Here is a 19,763-nt window from a genome sequence, read left to right on the forward strand (position 1 = left end):
TTACTGATATTTATCAAGGGTACACTGGTTTTGGCACATTCTGCAAATAATCGCACTGACCAGACAACCAACCTGGAAGGTATGGCTTAAGTGTGTTGTGTGTATGGTCAGAAGTCGATATTGGAAAAATAAGTCATATGAAGCATTTGAGCAGAGAGGGATATAATATTGTTTAATATTACATTAGATGTTTATTAACTCTGTAGTAAACAATCATACCGCAATAATCTGTTGTTAAATATAACGAACAATTCCAACATCGGTGATTTAAGAAGGAACTTCAATTAGGATGATATTGATAACACCATAAAATGTACCTTGGAGAAGGGAAAATCCGTAATATAATTTTGATATAACATAATTCCTATTCAAAAATGACAGTCACGACTCATATCATTGATGGTTAGCTACTGTTGAAATGACGGATGTTGTATGAGAGATATGTGGAAGAGATGTTAATTCCTGAGGAATGAGGAACTGGTTTCTATGTATTTCAAGCTTCACATTGATTTCTCAGATTTTCAACCCTTCCAAAATATGATTGTAAACGGATCAAGAAACTAAAGAAATATTTCAAACCCTGTGGGGTGGGACAGGAGAATCGTAACCCGAAGGGTAAGATTCCTAAGTTATCAAATACGAGATTTATCCCGAGAGTTGAGATCTTCTGTCTCAACCTTAAGAAGGTGAATGATTTTTTCTCTTACTGTCTAAGCACAATGTATCTCGCGTGCATAGATCTTATGTAGTTTAGCATTATCCTAGGGTAAGATAGAAAACCTCATATTGTTTTTAACCGGTACGCCGAATCGGACCGCACCGGACCGTATTAGACTGACCTATGTATCTCCAGCTTCTCACTTAGCTGTGTAACGCTTCCGAACTATCAATATAAACAACACCCCTACATCTAGCTCATGGCATCACTCAAATAACGATTGAAGCTGGCGTTTAATTTGTCAGAAATGAAACCGTCCTAAAATAACGATTGAAGCTGGCGTTTAATTTGTCAGAAATGAAACCGTCCTCTATATAATAGAACGACGTTTAGTCCCAGTCTCCACGGACGACACGTGCGGGAAAGGGGGTAATTTATCAGGATTAATTGTCTCCATTTTTTTTACAGAGTCTTATTACATAATGCCACTATTGATCGTATCTCTGCCGGATAAACCAAACCCACATGGGCATTGTGTTGGTGGAGAGGGGAGAGAGTTAATTCGGTGTTATAACGGAGAAAGAAAGCTAGAGCTGGATTCGTAGAGACTTTAAGGAAGGGCTCAATAGAGAATGGTGGATTCCAGATTATATGAGAAGGGTTTAGGGACGAGAGATAGAAGGATGGAGAACGAGAGGGATAGGTAGTGAATTCGATGCTATTACGGAGTTACGAAAGGAGAGAGAGAGCTTAAGACTGGATTCGTGGCGACTTTGAGGAGGGCTTGAAAGAAAATTGTCCATTGTAGATTACTAGTACCATTTGGAAATGTTCAGTGAAGACAGGGAGGGAGAGAGAGAGAGAGACGAGTTGAAGGGTTTATTTCACTAATCTGCAAAAGGAGTGAATATTACCGTTTTTAAGAACTGCAAAAACTGAGAGTAGGTACCACAGGAGTAAGCTATAGGTAGAGGGACAAATAGTTACAATGACAAAGTAGAGCGGTAGGTCAACAGATGCAATGAAGATGTCAGAGGAAGGGAAACAACAGTAGATGAAACATAGAACTAATTCAATGGCTCAATGTCCTTGCTACCACTTACAGTCATGACAACTAAGTGACGTTTGTCCTTTTATTCCCGTGTAAACAATGCTATTTTCGCGCGACTTATGCCTAGTGACTAAATTGTGTGATTTAGGATCCATTTGTACTGTCCCTTTATCCCCGAATTATGCGATTAATCGCAGGTGACAGGAAGTTGATTAACAATATTTGCCAACCTTCAAAAGCAACAACATACTCCAGAAAGTCACCCATGCGCCCATTTTCTCCATGTTCATCGTTTTATATTTTGGTAACCCTAGCAACAAAATAAAATTTGATATCTTTTTTGTAAAAGGTACGCCAATAGACAAAGTTTTATCGAAAATGATCAAAGTACTATTGAGTTATTGCCATTTTACCTGGTCACCTTGATAACAATCTTTTTGCACATCTTAACATCACTCCTATAAATCCTATGTAGTGACATAAAATATGTTCATATGTTTAAGAGGGGTTGTCCGAGGAAGGTTTGTGACATAAAATATGTTCATATGTTTAAGAGGGGTTGTCCGAGGAAGGTTTGTGACATAAAATATGTTCATATGTTTAAGAGGGGTTGTCCGAGGAAGGTTTGTGACATAAAATATGTTCATATGTTTAAGAGGGGTTGTCCGAGCAAGGTTTGTGACATAAAATATGTTCATATGTTTAAGAGGGGTTGTCCGAGGAAGGTTTGTGACATAAAATATGTTCATATGTTTAAGAGGGGCTGTCCGAGCAAGGTTTGTGACATAAATTATATGTTTAGAGGGGCTGTCCGAGCAAGGTTTGTGACATAAATATGTTCATATGTTTAGAGGGTCGAGAAGGTTTGTGACATAAAATATTTATATGTTTAAGAGGGGTTGTCCGAGCAAGTTGGGTTTGTGACATAAAATATGTTCATATGTTTAAGAGGGGTTGTCCGAGGAAGGTTTGTGACATAAAATATGTTCATATGTTTAAGAGGGGTTGTCCGAGGAAGGTTTGTCCGAGCAAGGTTTGTGACATAAAATATGTTCATATGTTTAAGAGGTGTTGTCCGAGCAAGGTTTGTGACATAAAATATTATATGTTTAAGAGGGGCTGTCCGAGCAGGGTTTGTGACCTAGAGACATACGTACAGAAGACAAACTTCCAGATAGGGTGATTCCAGTGTACCCGCCTCAACTTCCTTATAGGGACACTGAACCGGTGGGAGGGAGGTTGATGGTGGGAGGGAGAGGACACGAGAGGCGCGAACAATGATTGGACGGTTTGGTGGAAGGGGGTTGATGGATTTAAAACAGACCCAGAAAGTCGGTATCGACCTTCAAAACACAATGTATGGATGACTAATGCAGCGAAACAAAATAAAACATTTAATGTGGAAATGTGATGAGGAAGATTTAAAACGTAGGAAGTTGCTTCAGATGCTGCTTGATAGGAAACAACACTTACTGTTCTTCACATATATTGTTCCTCGCCGTGTAGACTGCAAGGCGTCAGCCCTGAATTTAATTTCAAACTAAAATGCTTTATGGTTTCAATAATTCTCAAAACTCAACTAGCAAGACTCTCGGCATGTTGATGACTTGACTTTATATTTGACATTTTTTGATATACGAAATGTGGCTGTTTCAAAGCCCATGCAATAAATTGTTACGTAAGAAATATAGCTGATAAGGCGGTAAACGAATTAGTATACTTCCCCTAGAACCGCTTCTCGTATAAATGGCTGCGCCATCACTTAAAAACCATAAGAAAATTTAGATTCCCTTTCTACGTTATTGTAATAGTTTGTGATATTTGATTTAAAGACAATCGGATTAAAACTAAACTAGGATTATTACATCGTGTCAAAATGAACGTATTCAAGTTAACTCTCCTGGTGTAATCATTCAATATGAATTTTCATTTTTTATATAAAACTCGCTTCTCACATATAACAAGCGTAACCCGACGTATTCAGTGTACCTCGATGAAAGTGGCCATCAGGTATTCATTTTTGATCACAAAGTCCTCCCAGACTTGGTATATTGTAAAGGTGGCTTATACACCCATCAATATACACTGTAATAGAAGCTGACGATTCTACAAAGACCATGCGTAACGTGATTAAATTGGTACATATTACAAATCGATACTATTAAACATCAAATCGCTGTTGAATAAAATAGTTTTATTAAACAGTTAAATGTTTTGTAATTTACTTATATAGAACATATGATATTTGTATCGCAATATTGAGTATATCTTTTTAAACGAGTAAACCGCGCTATGTGAACAATAATAATACACATTGGACTATACATGTTAAATTTAGTACCATTATAATTATTGAACTAAATGTTTACAATACACAATAGCACATCTATAAAGAATTTAGAACAATCCGTAGAATACTTTAGTGTAAAAGTAAATTATCTCTAAACACAGGATTTTTGCCCCAAACGAAATATAGCTAATATATACAACTAACCCAGGCTATTAAGACTCTTATTGATGAAGTAAGTATGCAGAATCAGTACAACAAATTAAAAGGCATATGGATTATATTTGGAAATAAAACATCACTAATGAACCATATCAAGAGACTACTTTATAAATGCCTATTAATAGTTTAAGTTTAGAACCTCGCTAATTGTTTGTTATTTATTTTCAGATTTGTGATGTAATTGTTAGACCCCTGGGTGACTGTTACAGCCATGACAAGTGACGTCACCATGGAGATATGTAACCAGCGATATGGACGTACTACCACCAAACTAAGCGCCAATCCACGCGCCTTAAGAGATCGATCCAACAGACTATTAGCCATTGAAATTCAGACAAAACACGGTCTGAAGACTTTGCCGGAGAGACCAGGCTCCAAACATACAGTTTCTGGCGTGAAACGTGAACTAAAAAGTCATACTGCAATCCGAAAGAGCTTTGGTGTAATTTCCGATACAGAAGAAAACAAATCGGACATTATCGACCCGGACACCACTACAAAAGGCAAATCAAAACTCTATGATCAGCAGAAACGCCTCGGTAAACTAACATACAAGAGTTGTTCAAATATTTCTAGTGGACGTTATGCGTCTGTGAAACAAGGTGTTACAACACTCACTGAAAATCACAAGGTATCAATCAGTGATAGATTCTATAAAGCGACACTGAAAAATCAAAACTTTGGAAAACTTCTGGTTGCGCAAAAGGCATGTGATGTCTCAGCCAGGTCTGGGAAGCAAACATGTAACATCAAACGATCTACTGAAAAAAATGACCAAACCAAAAATGATGAAAATAACAAAAAGTTTGTTAGCATGCAGAAGACACAAACCAACATCAATGTATCGTCATCTTCCGGAACAGGTTCCATCAGACGTGGTTCTAAAGTGTTATATAAGTCAGACACGTCGCCCGTGACGTCAGATGGAAGGCATTCCAATCGTGACGTCACTCCACATTTTAGCAGACGTACATTTGTATCCACTAAACATGTCGGGGTCCTCAAAGATTCTACAAAGATCGTGAGAGATGACATGTATCCTACAGGTGGTACCACGGGGTCAAATGTTATCAAACAGGAATGGAAAGGACCAAAGATGATGGCAACAAGGAAAGATAACGGTGACAAATTTGACAGTGACGTTCATGAAAGTGCTAAAAACAGTTTATACAAACACAGGACGAAAGTAAAATACAAAGATAAAAACACGGAAAGGGTAAAGGGCTTTGACTTGAAGGAAGAGACATGGAGAAATGCCAGTAATTCTGCAGATAACACATTGAGGAGGTTGTCAGAAGGAACTATACAGGTTTCTAAATCCAAGTCTAATTGGAAAGACATTGATTCGACCACTGGAACGGGACTACGGCGCAGACGATCACTCATTCCTCGTGCACGTTCATCAACACAGCGCGCGAATGGCACGAGCGATTGTGATCGAAATGATACAAATAAGCAGGGGTTACTGCAATCCAGCCCGGCCGCTCGCGGTGCAGTGTTATCGAGGAGAGTGAAAGTGTGCACCCGGGGAGAGGGGCAGATGATAACTGACCACATGGAGATACCTGGTCAGTCTGATAGTAGTCAGGTTAACTATCGTAGTCTAGACAACCACAAGCATTCTACGATTAATACTGGAAATGTACGTCGTCTTTCGTGTCCTGTATTTACCGGGACGTCATTGAACCATAAAGGTGTTTCCACGTCAAACAGAAGTAATCCTGGACGAAACAATAGGAAAAGTGTTTTAAACATCAACAATGAAACGTCAGATCAATCGGGTAGTGTTTTAACAACAGTGGATTTGTCAAATTCTGTTGATACCCGGAAATTACGTCATGAGTTGTCTAAGATACCCACACCGACAACTTTCAGACGTACCTCATGCACGTCAACGTTGTCAGAAAGTTGTAGTGATGAAGTGTCTGGAGCAGAGAAATTCCACTATAATAAAACAGACGGCTCTGTGAATACAAACACAGGTAGTAAGGGTTGCACAACAGACGGAATCTCAAAACATGCAGAGGAAACAGGCAGAGAAAACGGAACAGATGTGCACGGTAGTTATTGTGGCATCGAAACTGTGACGTATCATAATGACAGTGATAAACCCAGGAATGAAAACATGTCGGCCCCAGCAAAACATCGCCAAGATAGCGATGAAGTTGATACAAACTATCATTCCGCTACGGACAGTCCATTCAGCGGCCGTATAGATATAGAAAAAGATGTTAATACAACAAAGCTGGTAATAGAAACCCAGCACGGGGGTTCTGTGGAATCTTCAGCCAATTTAAATAAATTAAGTGTAACTGAAAGCCAGTGTAAAACTACGGACGCTCGCGAGAGCGCTAAAGCAGATGTACCCTACCAAAGACGATCTATATCATCACTAATTAACGATCTGCCACAGTCTAGAGGTGCACTTAAAAGATTTTACGAGGAGAATGTTGAGGAGAGGTCGCCATCTTTGATACCTTGGCGTACTTTCAGTTTCCCAGACCTTTATACGGACGAAAACTCGAGTATGCTGTCAACAGTCGGCGACTCCCAGAAAGGACTAATTAAAAGTGCAACATGCGAGGAGAACTTAGGAAAGTGTGTGGCGGTAAGGTCGTCATCATGTCACCAGTTACTGTCTGAAGATACTCCACAAAAAACAGGAAATGTTCGATATCATAACAGACATGGAAGTCTTCCAAGGAGATTAATTCAGAGTTACCACAGAAATACTACAGACGGAACAGCCGGTGACACCTGTGCGACCGTCATACAGACGTCTGATGACAAAGTAATGAATGGAGTGGGAGGGTGTAATAAAAAGGAGGATTATACTGAAGGGGTAGACTCACAACGAGAACAGGAAGTGATAACAAGGACTAAATCAACTGGTACAGGTAAAAACAGTTCGAAACTGCCCCGTCATGTGTTACCTGTACAGCACGACTCGACTGATAGGTCTCGTATAGACACAGGTAATACAGATAAACGGACGGGGACAGGTAGGTCCACATCAGACGACCAGTATGGGGCCGACCATCAGGCCGCGAGTGCAGTCTGTGTGCAGTATAGTCCTAGTGTAGGTCTAACCACGCGGTCTTCGGCCCGCGCTAATGAAGCGTGTACCGTTACGACAGGTTCTAATAGCAGTGATCATTTCCGTCTGATTGAAAATAATGGCTCGGTATTGTGCGGGGAGTTAAAAGGTGTATTGTCGAGTGTAACGCGAGAGGACACCGGAGTCGGCCGTTTAGTGTTAGAGCAGGAAAATACAGGCTTCTCCGGAAATATTGGTGAAAATAGAACTTCTGTATTTACACGACGAAGCAGGGTTGATATAGGTGTCCCCGGACATATCCGGACTACAAAGGAAGTTACGCCTGTGGCTGGACACAATACGTCAGTTACCGGGGACAATACAGGCAGTACTGATGCTTCATCTCCTGACTTACAGGATACAAAATACACGGGATTACAAACACCTACTGTAGTCCCAAATGTAGTGCCATCGTCCACAAAATTATATAATTTAGTGGACGAAGGAAAGAAAAGTAATACGAGTGCTTTAGGAAAGAGGTTTCACTTTCAAGATAAGAGTAAGTGTGTGTTGACCAGTGAGAAACAAACGTGGGATATAACTAACAGTGATAGTGTTAGGAACCAAACAACCTGCGACGATATAATTAGCCCGGATGATCTTGTTAGACCTGGTGAAGCAATATCATCTGGTATCGATAACAACCGGGAACTGGAGACAGATGTGGGTACGGCCGTACACCACCCCCCACAACAAGGTAGGCATTACATCCTATAGGTGTCACACTCACTTTGTGTTGGTATAGGGAGCAGGAAATGTTACTCGTGTTTTCTTAGTGGCTGGTAACGCAACATCTACTGTATAATGAACCATCATATGACTGAGCTAATTACTCATCAAATATCGGAATGGTAGCGAAAGTATATTAGCTTATTATTGTATGGCTTTAAGACAGGAAAACAATGTATCTCTGATATTGGGAGGGGGTAGCACAACCTCTAATCTGTTTTTATACCCGGTATGACAAGAAACATTACATATCCTATTTATTGTTATTATATATAATTATTATAAATCAGAAGGTGTAGTACAACCTCTGTCTTATCAGGATATGACATTACATGTCTATATTAATATATATAATTATTATAAATAAGAGTAGAACGTACCAGTTCTAATTGATTAGGATAAGGCAGGGAAACATTATATATATATCCTCATAATACAGGAGGGGTGGGCCATCCTTCTGCTATGACTGATACAGGGAAATATCATCTCTGTAATATTAATAACGATTCTTCAGTCTGGTGTGTTTGAGGGGATTGGTACATTATGTATACTTACCCGTTAAAATTAAAAGCTTTACCTATTATGTGATGTTAATTGATTCTCTTCAGTTATAATTGGAGAGGGTATGGGACTGTCGACATTAATATCCGAGGGTGAAATATAGTGTATATTAATTGTTCCTTTGCTATGGCTTATCGTAAATTCCGACATGCACATACATCTGATAATTTGCTGTTGAGACGAAGGTAATATTTCGCATATCGCATCAAATTTTCATGAAAATACTCGTTAGTTGAAGGGATGAATGATGAATATTTTCCTCATAAACCGCTTATAACAGATAACCACAACACCTTATACTTTCGGTAATAGTCTGTAAATGTTCCTTGTCATCGTTGTTATCCCAACAACACTATACCTAGATAAGGAAGTATTCTTAGTTATCTTAAAATCGGGGTTTAAGTTAAACCAATCATGTATTAGTGATAGGTAGAGAGGTCCCCATATAACTTAGTTAGATACTACTAGTATTCCTAGAGAGTCAGAAATAAGTGTAACAATACAATTTATAATCGCATCACTTGTTCAATGCCTTGTCATATTGAATATATAAATCACATTTTGTTTGTTTAGGGGTAGGATACATTATATATCATCTGGTTCAATGAGCTTCTCAGTACGTCCATCCTCATTGGTGTTTCAACTGACCATGTATAGGACTGATGATAATACTTATCATAGCTCACATTTAACAAATAAATGATTACAATCAACTTGCTTCTTTAGCAATCAGACCATTTTTCCTAGTTTTTCCATTCAGAATGTGCTGAACAAATATTGATAATATCGAATAAGAATTTGTGTTTAATTATGTTATGTGAAATGAACACTCACAAGAGTACGTTATACTATCGCTGTTCTATTAGAAGTATAAGCTGTATATTTTACCACCTTGGTCCTGTTATAGTAACGTCTCCTCATTAATCACATATAAATCGCAGGTTAAAGATCACTCATTAGCTCCAGTAAAGGGTGTTTACATTAAGTCTGAGCCCCATTACTACAGTATATACCACCTCGGAGGACGGCTCTGTAAGTTACTGGTATAATGTATAAATACCTATTATCAGCCACTCAATGAATTAATGATTAATTAGTAGTAATTTAAACACAATGGCTCGTCCTCTGACATTGTCACCCCCTGCTTTGTCTCGATATATGTGCTATAATTATAATACACTCAATGAATATATCTCAAACGCTTTGTACTTTATATCAAGTCTAAGTAATTCAATTTATAGTTATGAGTATGATAGATTTAAATACTACGTTTTGTACTTTATATCAAGTCTAATAACTAATTCAATATATAAGTATAATATAATACATTTAGATACTACGTTTTAGATTTTGTTTCAAATCACTGTTTGGTAAATAATTCAATATTGAGACAAAGATAGTTCATTCTACGATCTTTTCATCAGGAAGTGCAAAGATTACATTAAAACCATAATTACATTCAAGCCGAATAAATGGTTTGAGTTTTTGCCATGTGAAAATTTCATTTTATTTTCCATTAAATACAATCGAATGTATTATAATCATAAAGAATAAAATTATTTTAAAACGCATCCTGTATCATATATTACACTTATCCGACAAAGTTAAAGTACAGTTAAATCAACATTGAAACAGCACTATAAATAAAAAAAACCATCTGAATTATCTTATCTAATTATAAAACGACAAAAAAGGCTGAGTACAAATTTACTCAAGGCAGATAGATTATAATTACTTAAGTAGATAAATAACGTCATCAGATTGTGTGTAGAAGTATATAATGTGTACAGTTCCCATCACATGTTCCAGGCTCTCCGATAAGATGTACTAGTTAATATCTTAATAGCATTGATTGGTTAAGAACGAAGTAATCTGTTACAATAAGAATGGTTAGTTAACCGTCATTGAAATGTCTAACAAAATCATCTACTGCTCAAACTAACGCATGTAATGTATACAACTGCGTTCATACCACATTTAACGCAGTAAAAACACTGGTCAATCCCTATATTAAACTTATCGTTAAGTTGTAGAAAATAAACATGCTTTACCCATCTTTGCTGATATTAAGCTGACAGTACACTGAACATATTAACCAGGCTCTTTATTACGCCGATAACGTAGTGCAGTTCTGCATCATTACTGTGTACGTAACGGCACCAAACAGCGTACATTCCCCTGTATTACACACACTCTCCTCGCCAACATATCCTGCCAAAGTCAACATTGTCTTATCTCCCAGCAGAACACTGTAATTATGTAATATCACTTTTTAAAGATGTTTACTCACGTACATGACGAAATTGATTTCTCGTGGTTTTTATTAGATTAAAGAAAATACAGAAATAATAAATAATAACTTTAGGCCTAAGACAGTAAGCTTGTTACTGTTATGATGAACTACGAGGTACCCTCCCTGGTTCCATGATACCTTGTCTTCCTAAACACCCTCGGGTGCTGATTCAGTTACTGTCATTCTGCATGATTGCTGCCGTATTTTTGTTTACTTTTCCTCCTTTTAAGTTACGATGCTATCGTCAGACAACTTACAGGTGTTACCCGAAAGTCTGCTTTAAATATATCTCTTCGTCTTGACATTCTGGTATCATTGATCAATGATGTTATTATCGGACAAGCAGCAATCAGAATCTCACGAACGCTTGTTGATATTTAAACTTAATTATCTGATAAAGTTGTGTATTTCTCTTGTTGAATTATGTTTAAATGCAATATATAATCGGTAGATGTCAATAGTTCTGGTATCACGGTTAACAGATAACTATTGTTTATCATTTTAACGACGACGTTGAATATTGTCAGAAATAAAGTTTCCTACTCACATTAAAACCCTTTGCCTCTAAATTATTATTTGAATCAAGAAAACTTGTTTTCCCAAAAGGTCATGGATGCTTCATTTACAGTTGTCTCAACGAGACTTCATCCTTTCTTAAAGCTTTTCAATTTCATTCTTTGCTCTTCTTGAAACCTTGACGGTTTGCTTTGAATAATAAATAAATTAGATTATGAATTTGAATTTCAAGTCGTTATTTAAGCTTGTGTACAGCTGTAATTGTATGTTGCAAAGTAACAAGTTCTGTTATTAGATACTTTGACAAGATGGCAGCGACCTAACAGAGTTACAGCTGTCTCTGAGTTACCATCACGGTCCATTTGTACCCCTGCCTCAGCTATCCTTCCCGTGAAGTACCCTCTTCACTTTACTACGGAGATAGAACACACAAACCAATTAAGAATACTAAACTAATTTTCTATTCAATAATTGCCTCGTCATATATCGTCAGTGATTAGATCTTCCTTTTACAATTGCCAAACTTAACTATAGTTAAAATGTAAAGAAATGCATTTAAATAGAGAAATTACATTAGTTTGTAGGAATAATGAGTACTTGGCTTGTTGTGATTGACTAGATTGGGTACTTCATTTGTCTATTCTCAGTCTCCTTAAAATACGGTTTATTCGACAGTCTATCAAACAAACTCAACCATCCAAATAACCACCGAAATAAAATTGACAGATACTATCTGCAAGCTGTCAGCCGCAAAACCAACGAGCCAAGACTTTGTAACTAAATCTGGGGTATTGGGGAACTGGTCAGTGAGCACAGCTGATAGGAGAGCCACCTTGCCCCGAGCTATTGGGGTTATAGGGGTACGTGACTTTTGGCTGTAATAACACGGTTTTATACCCGGGAACAAAGTTACATAGGTATTTGAATTCAATCATCAATATAATGTAAACATAAAGCGATCAATTATGAAAACTACAAACATTCTAGGAAGGGTATGGCGGGATGAACAACTTACCGAATGATGGTCATAAAATTATTGAAATATCATTTACAACTGAACATTTGTTAGGGTGGAATTCAAATGGTAAGGAACCAATATAAGAAATGGCTAATTGACAAAATTATACAAGAAGTTGTTGCTGCTGCTGTTGAACTCGGGTGTAAATCGTCTTATCTCAAAAATGGATGTAATGATAATAGTTTCTGAAATGGAATACAAAAAGATTGGATTTGGAATAATCTCCCAAAGTTCCTACAAGACCTATAATGTGATGGTGATGACGAGGTAATACAAACTGACCCAGTGCATGTTCCTATAACTGGTAATTGGTATAAACCAATAAAATTACATGCAGTAGTTAAATGAATTATACAGCTAACATTGTGTTTTCATCCACGCCGAATTAAGTAGTGCAGGCTGGGGACTGGAATGATTGTTGTAATGATACCCTTCCTCGGTACACACTCAGTGAAGTGGTTTAGCCAGTCAATATCAAATTTCATGAGACGTCTGGAGAGGCATCGTCCATTGAACAAAATGCACTCCCACAGCAAAAATCAATATGGGAACAAAACCCTACTTTGAATAAACACAAAGCCGGGTGCTGGTATTATGTAACAAGAGTTGTATCGGCTGGAACCAGTTGAATTATTTACAGATCACCCAATCTTCTACTTTCATCGCTGGCACCTAATGGTGTCTTCTTTGTGTGGGACCTCAAATTATTCACAGTTACTGTCATTTTATTTTTTTTCTCTTTGGATGAATTTCTTGTTTAAGTTGAAACGACGTGTTCAATTGTATCACATTCGCCCCCAAATTACTTTTTAAGACTAAACTAGATATTGGCTTTTATTTCAACTGAAGCTTATTTGGATGAGTCTTAAGTTTTTATATATTTAACTCTAATAACAATGTTTTAAAACTGACGACTTTCCGTGTTATGTACTATTTATAAAATTTCTTAAGACGATCATTTCCCGGTTTCCTCAATTACAAAAGGATTTATTTTTGTGATTAATTAACGTCTTATTAACAGCCAGGGTCATGTAAGGATGACCTTCCATGTATGCTGTGTGTTGCATGTATGTTGTGCGAGGTGCATGTTTTGGGAGACTGCGGTATATTAATGTTGTGTCTTCTTGTATAGTGGAACTGTTGCCTTTTTATAGTGCTATATCACTGAAGCATGCCGCCGAAAACATCAAGCAACACACCCCATCCGGTCACATTATACTGACAACGGGCGAACCAGTCGTCCTACTCTCTTTATGCTGAGCGCGAAGCAGGAGTAGAAACAACACGGATATACATACATATCCCAATAATACACATTCACACTCAAGACATCGCATATAGAGAGATGAGACCTTCCTCAAATGACCTTAATGGGACGTTAGACCAATCGGCAAACTAGTAAACAAACTTCCAAATCAAATAATACTTACCTATCTGTACCATCTTTATTTCCTTATGACCTATAAAGAATTAGCTATTCTGATACAATCAGAAGATAAGATAGACTGTTTCCTCTCATGAACGGGGTAGTGACTCACTAACTACTATATGATTAAAGGACAAAGTCCCATAACATATGCCATTTCGTTGGTGCTGTAGTAACCGACAGAGGCGCAAGGTCGATAGAAGGTCTGTTTATATTCATATTATGGTGTATTTCTGTACACAAACAAATTCTAATTCGCCGGACTGTATCGAGTGTGAGGGTGAAAAGTTCGAGCAGGAATACTTTCGGTTTTAAAGCTTTACAATATGTATTCTATTTAATCTGGCAATATCGCCATCTATGACATGTATTCCATTAAGGCAGGTATCCATACATTATTAAAACCTCTTATATCCCGAAATTGAATATGTTTGAAATATGTAGTTATTGAAACATGTTCAATAGATTATTTATCAAATGTAATCCTATTCAAACATACTTGGAAGTCAGAAATTTTAAATTAAGATCGAATTTGATCCTAAAGTCATCTGAAGTAACTCCTATTTCTTATTGACAAACATGGCCATTGCCGCTAGCCAGTGGAGTACCTGTCTGCCTGAGATAAGTATCTGTATTATATAGCTGTCACTCACAAACTCGGTAACTCACACAAGGAAATATGTCTTATCAGACCGACATATTCTCAAGAATATGCGAAATAGAATTGGTAAGACTGGGAATGGATGGGATTTTAAATCGCATACGAAATAGCGATGGTGCTTTACATTTCCCTAACAGATGTAAAATTCGAAAACGCTTCCCCACAACCATGTTGTTTGTGATAGAGAACAGTTGTTTCTCGGCCATGTCACTACGCCTAGCTACCCTAGGAATGTTTAGAGTATCCCCGTACACACTGATGTAACTCCCTCGATAATATCAGGTGTACGATAGGTGATATCGTGAAGATTTCAATACACAGTGATTTTATCTCTCTACCTGGTGAAACTTATGTAATATATTGACGTCCCGCGCTTTGGTATCTATTTATTTTATAATGGACATTTTACAAATACCGGTAGATATATCTTTCGGTCGATGTTCTGAGAATTATTCTCGTTTGTAGTTTACTTAAAATATCCATTTTCCATAGAAAACTTGGTATCAATTCATATTATAATGGACTTTTTACACACAACAACAACAAAAAAAAAAACAACAAAAAAAAAAAACAAAAAACGGTAGATATATCTTTCGGTCGATGTTCTGAGAATTATTTTCGTTTTAAGTTTACTTAAAATTTCCGTTTTCCATAGAAAACAATGTTAAAAGTAATGTTCGCAACCAGTTTGTACCTCGTCATTTTGAATGTTTACAAATAAGGATCAGGAGTTTTGAAGTATTCTTTATCATTTTACCTTGCAGAACTTTGTGTTCTTAAACAACATTGAATTCGCTATTCTGAAAGCATATTCACGAAGGAAAAACTTTAGTCTACATCATTGATCAGAATCGATATGTTTGAAACTGTGTAGACGAAAATAAAGTAACGCGCAGTCTGTATTTTTGTCTGGGTCTAAGTATAGAGCTGCCAATAGATTATCGAGCCTTAAATGTTCTGGTTTCCTACCAGTGGAAATGTTCTGACATATTGTAAAACAGTAAGTTTGGGGTATACCATTTGTGTGTAAGGATTGTAAATACATCTGTACTAAATCCTTACAGGATCCGAACCCTTAAAGTGAAACTTGCTGTAATTTTTAATCATTTACCAAAGTGATACTCAAGTTTTAGAAGCACGTGGTTATGCCATATATAACATTACATGAAAGAACTAGCCCATCTGTACTTAAGAGCACAAATATTTCGACATACACTTTATATCTACTTTTTGACAGTAAGATCCAGTTGAAACTTGTAATGGACGTGTTTTACTCAGAGAAATGTAAACAGGGAAAGAATTTATCTATCGGACAAGCAGGCGTGAACATTTTGAATAGTAAACTCTACTGGTCCAGTAAATTCTGAAGTTATCGAGTTAGAGACACTCACCAAGGGATCGATACATTGTCGGGAGTGTGGTACACTCAGGACCTTTCATGCTAAAGACTTTATCAGCCCAAAGTCGTGTGTTATGTAAATAGTCAATAAGTTATAAGTGTGGGGAAGTTTTATCATCGATATCATTACATATCAATGAATGCAGTAAATCGCTGTCAGGAATTTGTCTGCATGTCCTTAGAACACGATTCATAAGATTTAAAGACATTTAATACAACTGCTTTCTGTTGCAACATATTGAGAGTACAGTTAATAGGAGATCGTCGCCATCATTGTTAACATTTAAAACAAAGGTATTTACACTAATTGCCTGGGGACTTAAAATGATTTATGACCACGCGTCTAACTGTTAAGATGAATACCTAATGATGTAAAAAACAAATCTGTCATGCACAGAGGTGCAGGGAGCATATAGCGTTCCATGTACTGAATCAAACGTTAGATTTTATTACATAATAACATTTATAATTGTTTAATGAATGAAAAGTAATCCGTCAAAATCAGTAGACCTTAAACATATATCTAAGTTTTATAAACATGTATTTACCTATTGAGATAAGAAATCTTATTCTGCTATAATTAGCACCGTCGCAATTGTATTCACTCATATCGAAAGTATTTGCGTCCAATAGACGGTTGTGTGGAATGTGTTTGTATACATGTCTGTAATTTGGGAGACTGTGGTATGTTCGTGTTGGGCCTCCTTTTCAATAGTTGATGAGATATTGGGAAATTGTTATATATCTACACTATATTTTTAACTCGTTTGCTTTTTTTTCTTTGTTACTGAGACTTAATAGAAATTATAATGACCGCCAAATTATCGCGATAACAGACGAACCAGAAATATGATATGGATGTCTGGATTTAAAACAACAACAATCAACACTATTTGAAAGGAGAATCGGACGAATTATCATAATTGATTCGTACATCTATATCTGTGTCTGGAAGGGTAAATAATAATGATAGAAATTATATCACAGCTATTTAGCTGTCTACAATATGATATTATATAACTCCGATACTGCCCCGGGATATTCAAACCAAATCACTAGACTATTTATCACCTTTAGACTTTACAAACAGGTGTTACACAAACAAGGATTCTAGAACAATAGTAACAGTGTGTAGTCAACACATGATTCATCAATACACACAGAAAGGAAATTGATATATTTACAATAAACAGTGAGTTAAATCAACACGTAACGTTTGAATCATACACAAAGATAAACAATATGTTTGATTATGTACACAATGGCTGTGTGTATTGTTGTTAAAGACGTTTGTGTATGTTGATAGAACAGTCGATTTATATAATTTCACAAAGATAAATACCTTTGAGCTATGTTACGGTATGTTACTGTATAGTGATAATATTAATGCCATATTAAAGTTTCGTCATCGCCGACGAATGGTATTTTTCCACTATAAAAAACAGGAGCTGACGATTTAGTATTTTTCTTCAGTTACAAAAGTTACTTAATTTACATCATTACCACCATTGAAAAATTAGAGCTTTTAATTTTACTTCAAGTTAAAAATATGAACAATAATTAATTGCATCCCGAAAAAAATCCGTGGCACTATCCTATATGGAATGAAGTACTGATTATGCATGCACCAAAGGCAGAATAAAATTTTTATTATTATTTTTTTGTGTTAATTAGACATATATATTAGACATTATATATACACGATTAAACACCAATTAGTGTTCAAATAATGAATATCGTGTATGCTCTGTCGGTGGTGGAGCATCTTTAATTATTTTAGGACTACAATGAAGTTTAATAAATAAATACTGTTTTTGTTTCAAAGCTGATAAGAAAGCATTGAAGGAGAGGACCAAGATAGACAATTCCTCGTGTTCAATTCTATTGGCATTTAATATTGTTTTAAGTTTGTGTTAAAAAAATCGGAATTAAGGTAATATTTCGAATTAGTCAATTTCAAAGTGGTAATGTATATTTTTGCCTCAAAGCTGAAATAAACATAAAAATAATGCGTATTATCAATTCTATTTAACTGCCAATGTGTTATATACAAGCAGAGTATTTGTCTTAATCTATTCTATCAGTCTGGTGGATTTCTGAAATATGTTGTGTGGGTTTCAAAGTAAATATTGTTGAATATATGACAAATACAATTCCAATTCCATGTGGATACGTGAAATAATGAAGTAATTTCAATCATGTGAAAGATGCAATTAATAAATATACCTGATCCTTTATCAAGTCTGAATATGATTTAATCAAGTATACTTAATCTGAAAATCAGAAGTGATCTATCGAAAAGTTGATGAAATTATAAATACAGAAATGTGGAAAATAAGAAGCATTTTATATTTTGATTGTCAAAAAATCAAAAGGTACAGCAACATACTATGTTGGTGGAGACCGTTTATATACAGCCGAAGTCAAACCCCTATAAATACCACATGCTTAGTAAGACTGTTTTCTCTGGGTCCCGAAGGGCCAATTTTAATACAATTTGTCCGTTTTATCTAGATCAATTGGCTATAAAGACAATTTTGTCTTAAGCTTGGTCACTTGGATCGATGGTTTTATATACAGTTTGACCGCGATAAAATGATGATATTGTATGTTTTAGCAGACTTCTGGTATAATGTGTTGCATGGAATAGAACTGTGGGATTAATCTTTAACCTACAAAACCACATATTGACGAGACAGTATGTCGGGTAAGGCCAGGGTGAGGTCAGGTCCGAGTTAAGAGGATTCCCCGCCTGTTATAGTCCTTACGTAACAATAGATGTATTATATAACGGTAACACTAACATTGACCTTTCCTACACTAACACCTTGTTGAACTGTACTAACACAGTGCGATCGTGCGTGTGGCTTTACGCTAGGCTTCATTACACTAATCTACCCCGGTATGTTAATTCACTGTGAGGAGGCATCTGGACAGTTGAACCATATCATCCTATAGAGTATAGATAAAGTTTTCAAATATTTGAAGTCTGCTTTATCCAGCTGAAGTTTTACCTCATTTTATTTCAACTTTAATTACGACGGACCCAGTGGTCTTTCCATCTAAATTATTGTATAGTCGGGTTGATTGTTTCCGCTTTTTCCATTTGAATTGTTTGTGGTCGCTACGGTGTATTCAGTGAAGCAGTAAACACTTACTCCGCTGAAACCCCAGGTTCTGCATTGTTTGGACCGTTTCGTAGCCTTCTCTACATTCTCTACTGTTCGGTATTATAGAATCATTAATGTGACAGTAATCACTATCGTTAAATATCCTGAGGACACTATCTAAACGTGTAGCTATTTTGATATTTTGAAGGCATTTTAATATAAATGTATAGCAACGTCATGATACATTACATACAGAGTGTAGTATGCGAGTAAAAGTCTAAGTGATACAGTCTGATGTAACCCCGAATGGCTCGAAGGTTAATGAATGTGTAGTCTATGCACTGCACTGTTAGGAATTAGATCAAGAAATGGATGAAAATCGAATGTGACTTAAGAGATATGAATCTAGTCCTAGGGGACATGTTAAGTAGTGTTAATTGTGTGTTGCTGATAAAGTACCTGAAAATGCACATTTTGGCGGGGGTGCTGTTTGGAAATAAATGCGATCCGTATAAAAATTATATTATTGAATCATTACTGTTAAGGTATTCACTGTTTTTAACTATCCTGAGTTTGTACCGTGTAATTGGACACGATCTAACCGTGTAGCTAGTTTATGTTTTGTAGGCACTTTGATATCAGTGTATAGCAACATCATGATATATAACATACAGAGCGTAGTGTGCGAGTAAACCTCTAAATCATCATACCAAAGCGTGCAGCAAAACTGTAACC

The 19,763-nt window shown here is 36.5% G+C and overlaps 1 protein-coding gene and 1 long non-coding RNA gene across 2 annotated transcripts in view; one reads left to right on the plus strand and one right to left on the minus strand.

The window, feature by feature from the left end:
- Positions 1-4,432: 4,432 nt before the first annotated feature.
- Positions 4,433-19,763, plus strand: part of LOC138306903 (serine-rich adhesin for platelets-like) — a 162,978-nt gene continuing 147,647 nt past the window's right edge. The window contains 1 exon segment of the mRNA XM_069247466.1: positions 4,433-8,012. Within this exon segment, the coding sequence (XP_069103567.1) occupies positions 4,448-8,012 (3,565 nt within the window). The 5' untranslated portion in view covers positions 4,433-4,447.
- LOC138306904 (uncharacterized) overlaps positions 10,038-19,763 on the minus strand; it is a 60,795-nt gene continuing 51,069 nt past the window's right edge. Inside the window, exon 3 of the long non-coding RNA XR_011205929.1 lies at positions 10,038-11,826. This is a non-coding gene — a long non-coding RNA (uncharacterized lncRNA). The remainder of the gene's footprint in view (positions 11,827-19,763) is intronic.

The sequence above is a fragment of the Argopecten irradians genome, chromosome 14, assembly GCF_041381155.1.
Source record: "Argopecten irradians isolate NY chromosome 14, Ai_NY, whole genome shotgun sequence".
In the NCBI taxonomy this organism is placed as follows: Eukaryota; Metazoa; Mollusca; class Bivalvia; order Pectinida; family Pectinidae; genus Argopecten; species Argopecten irradians.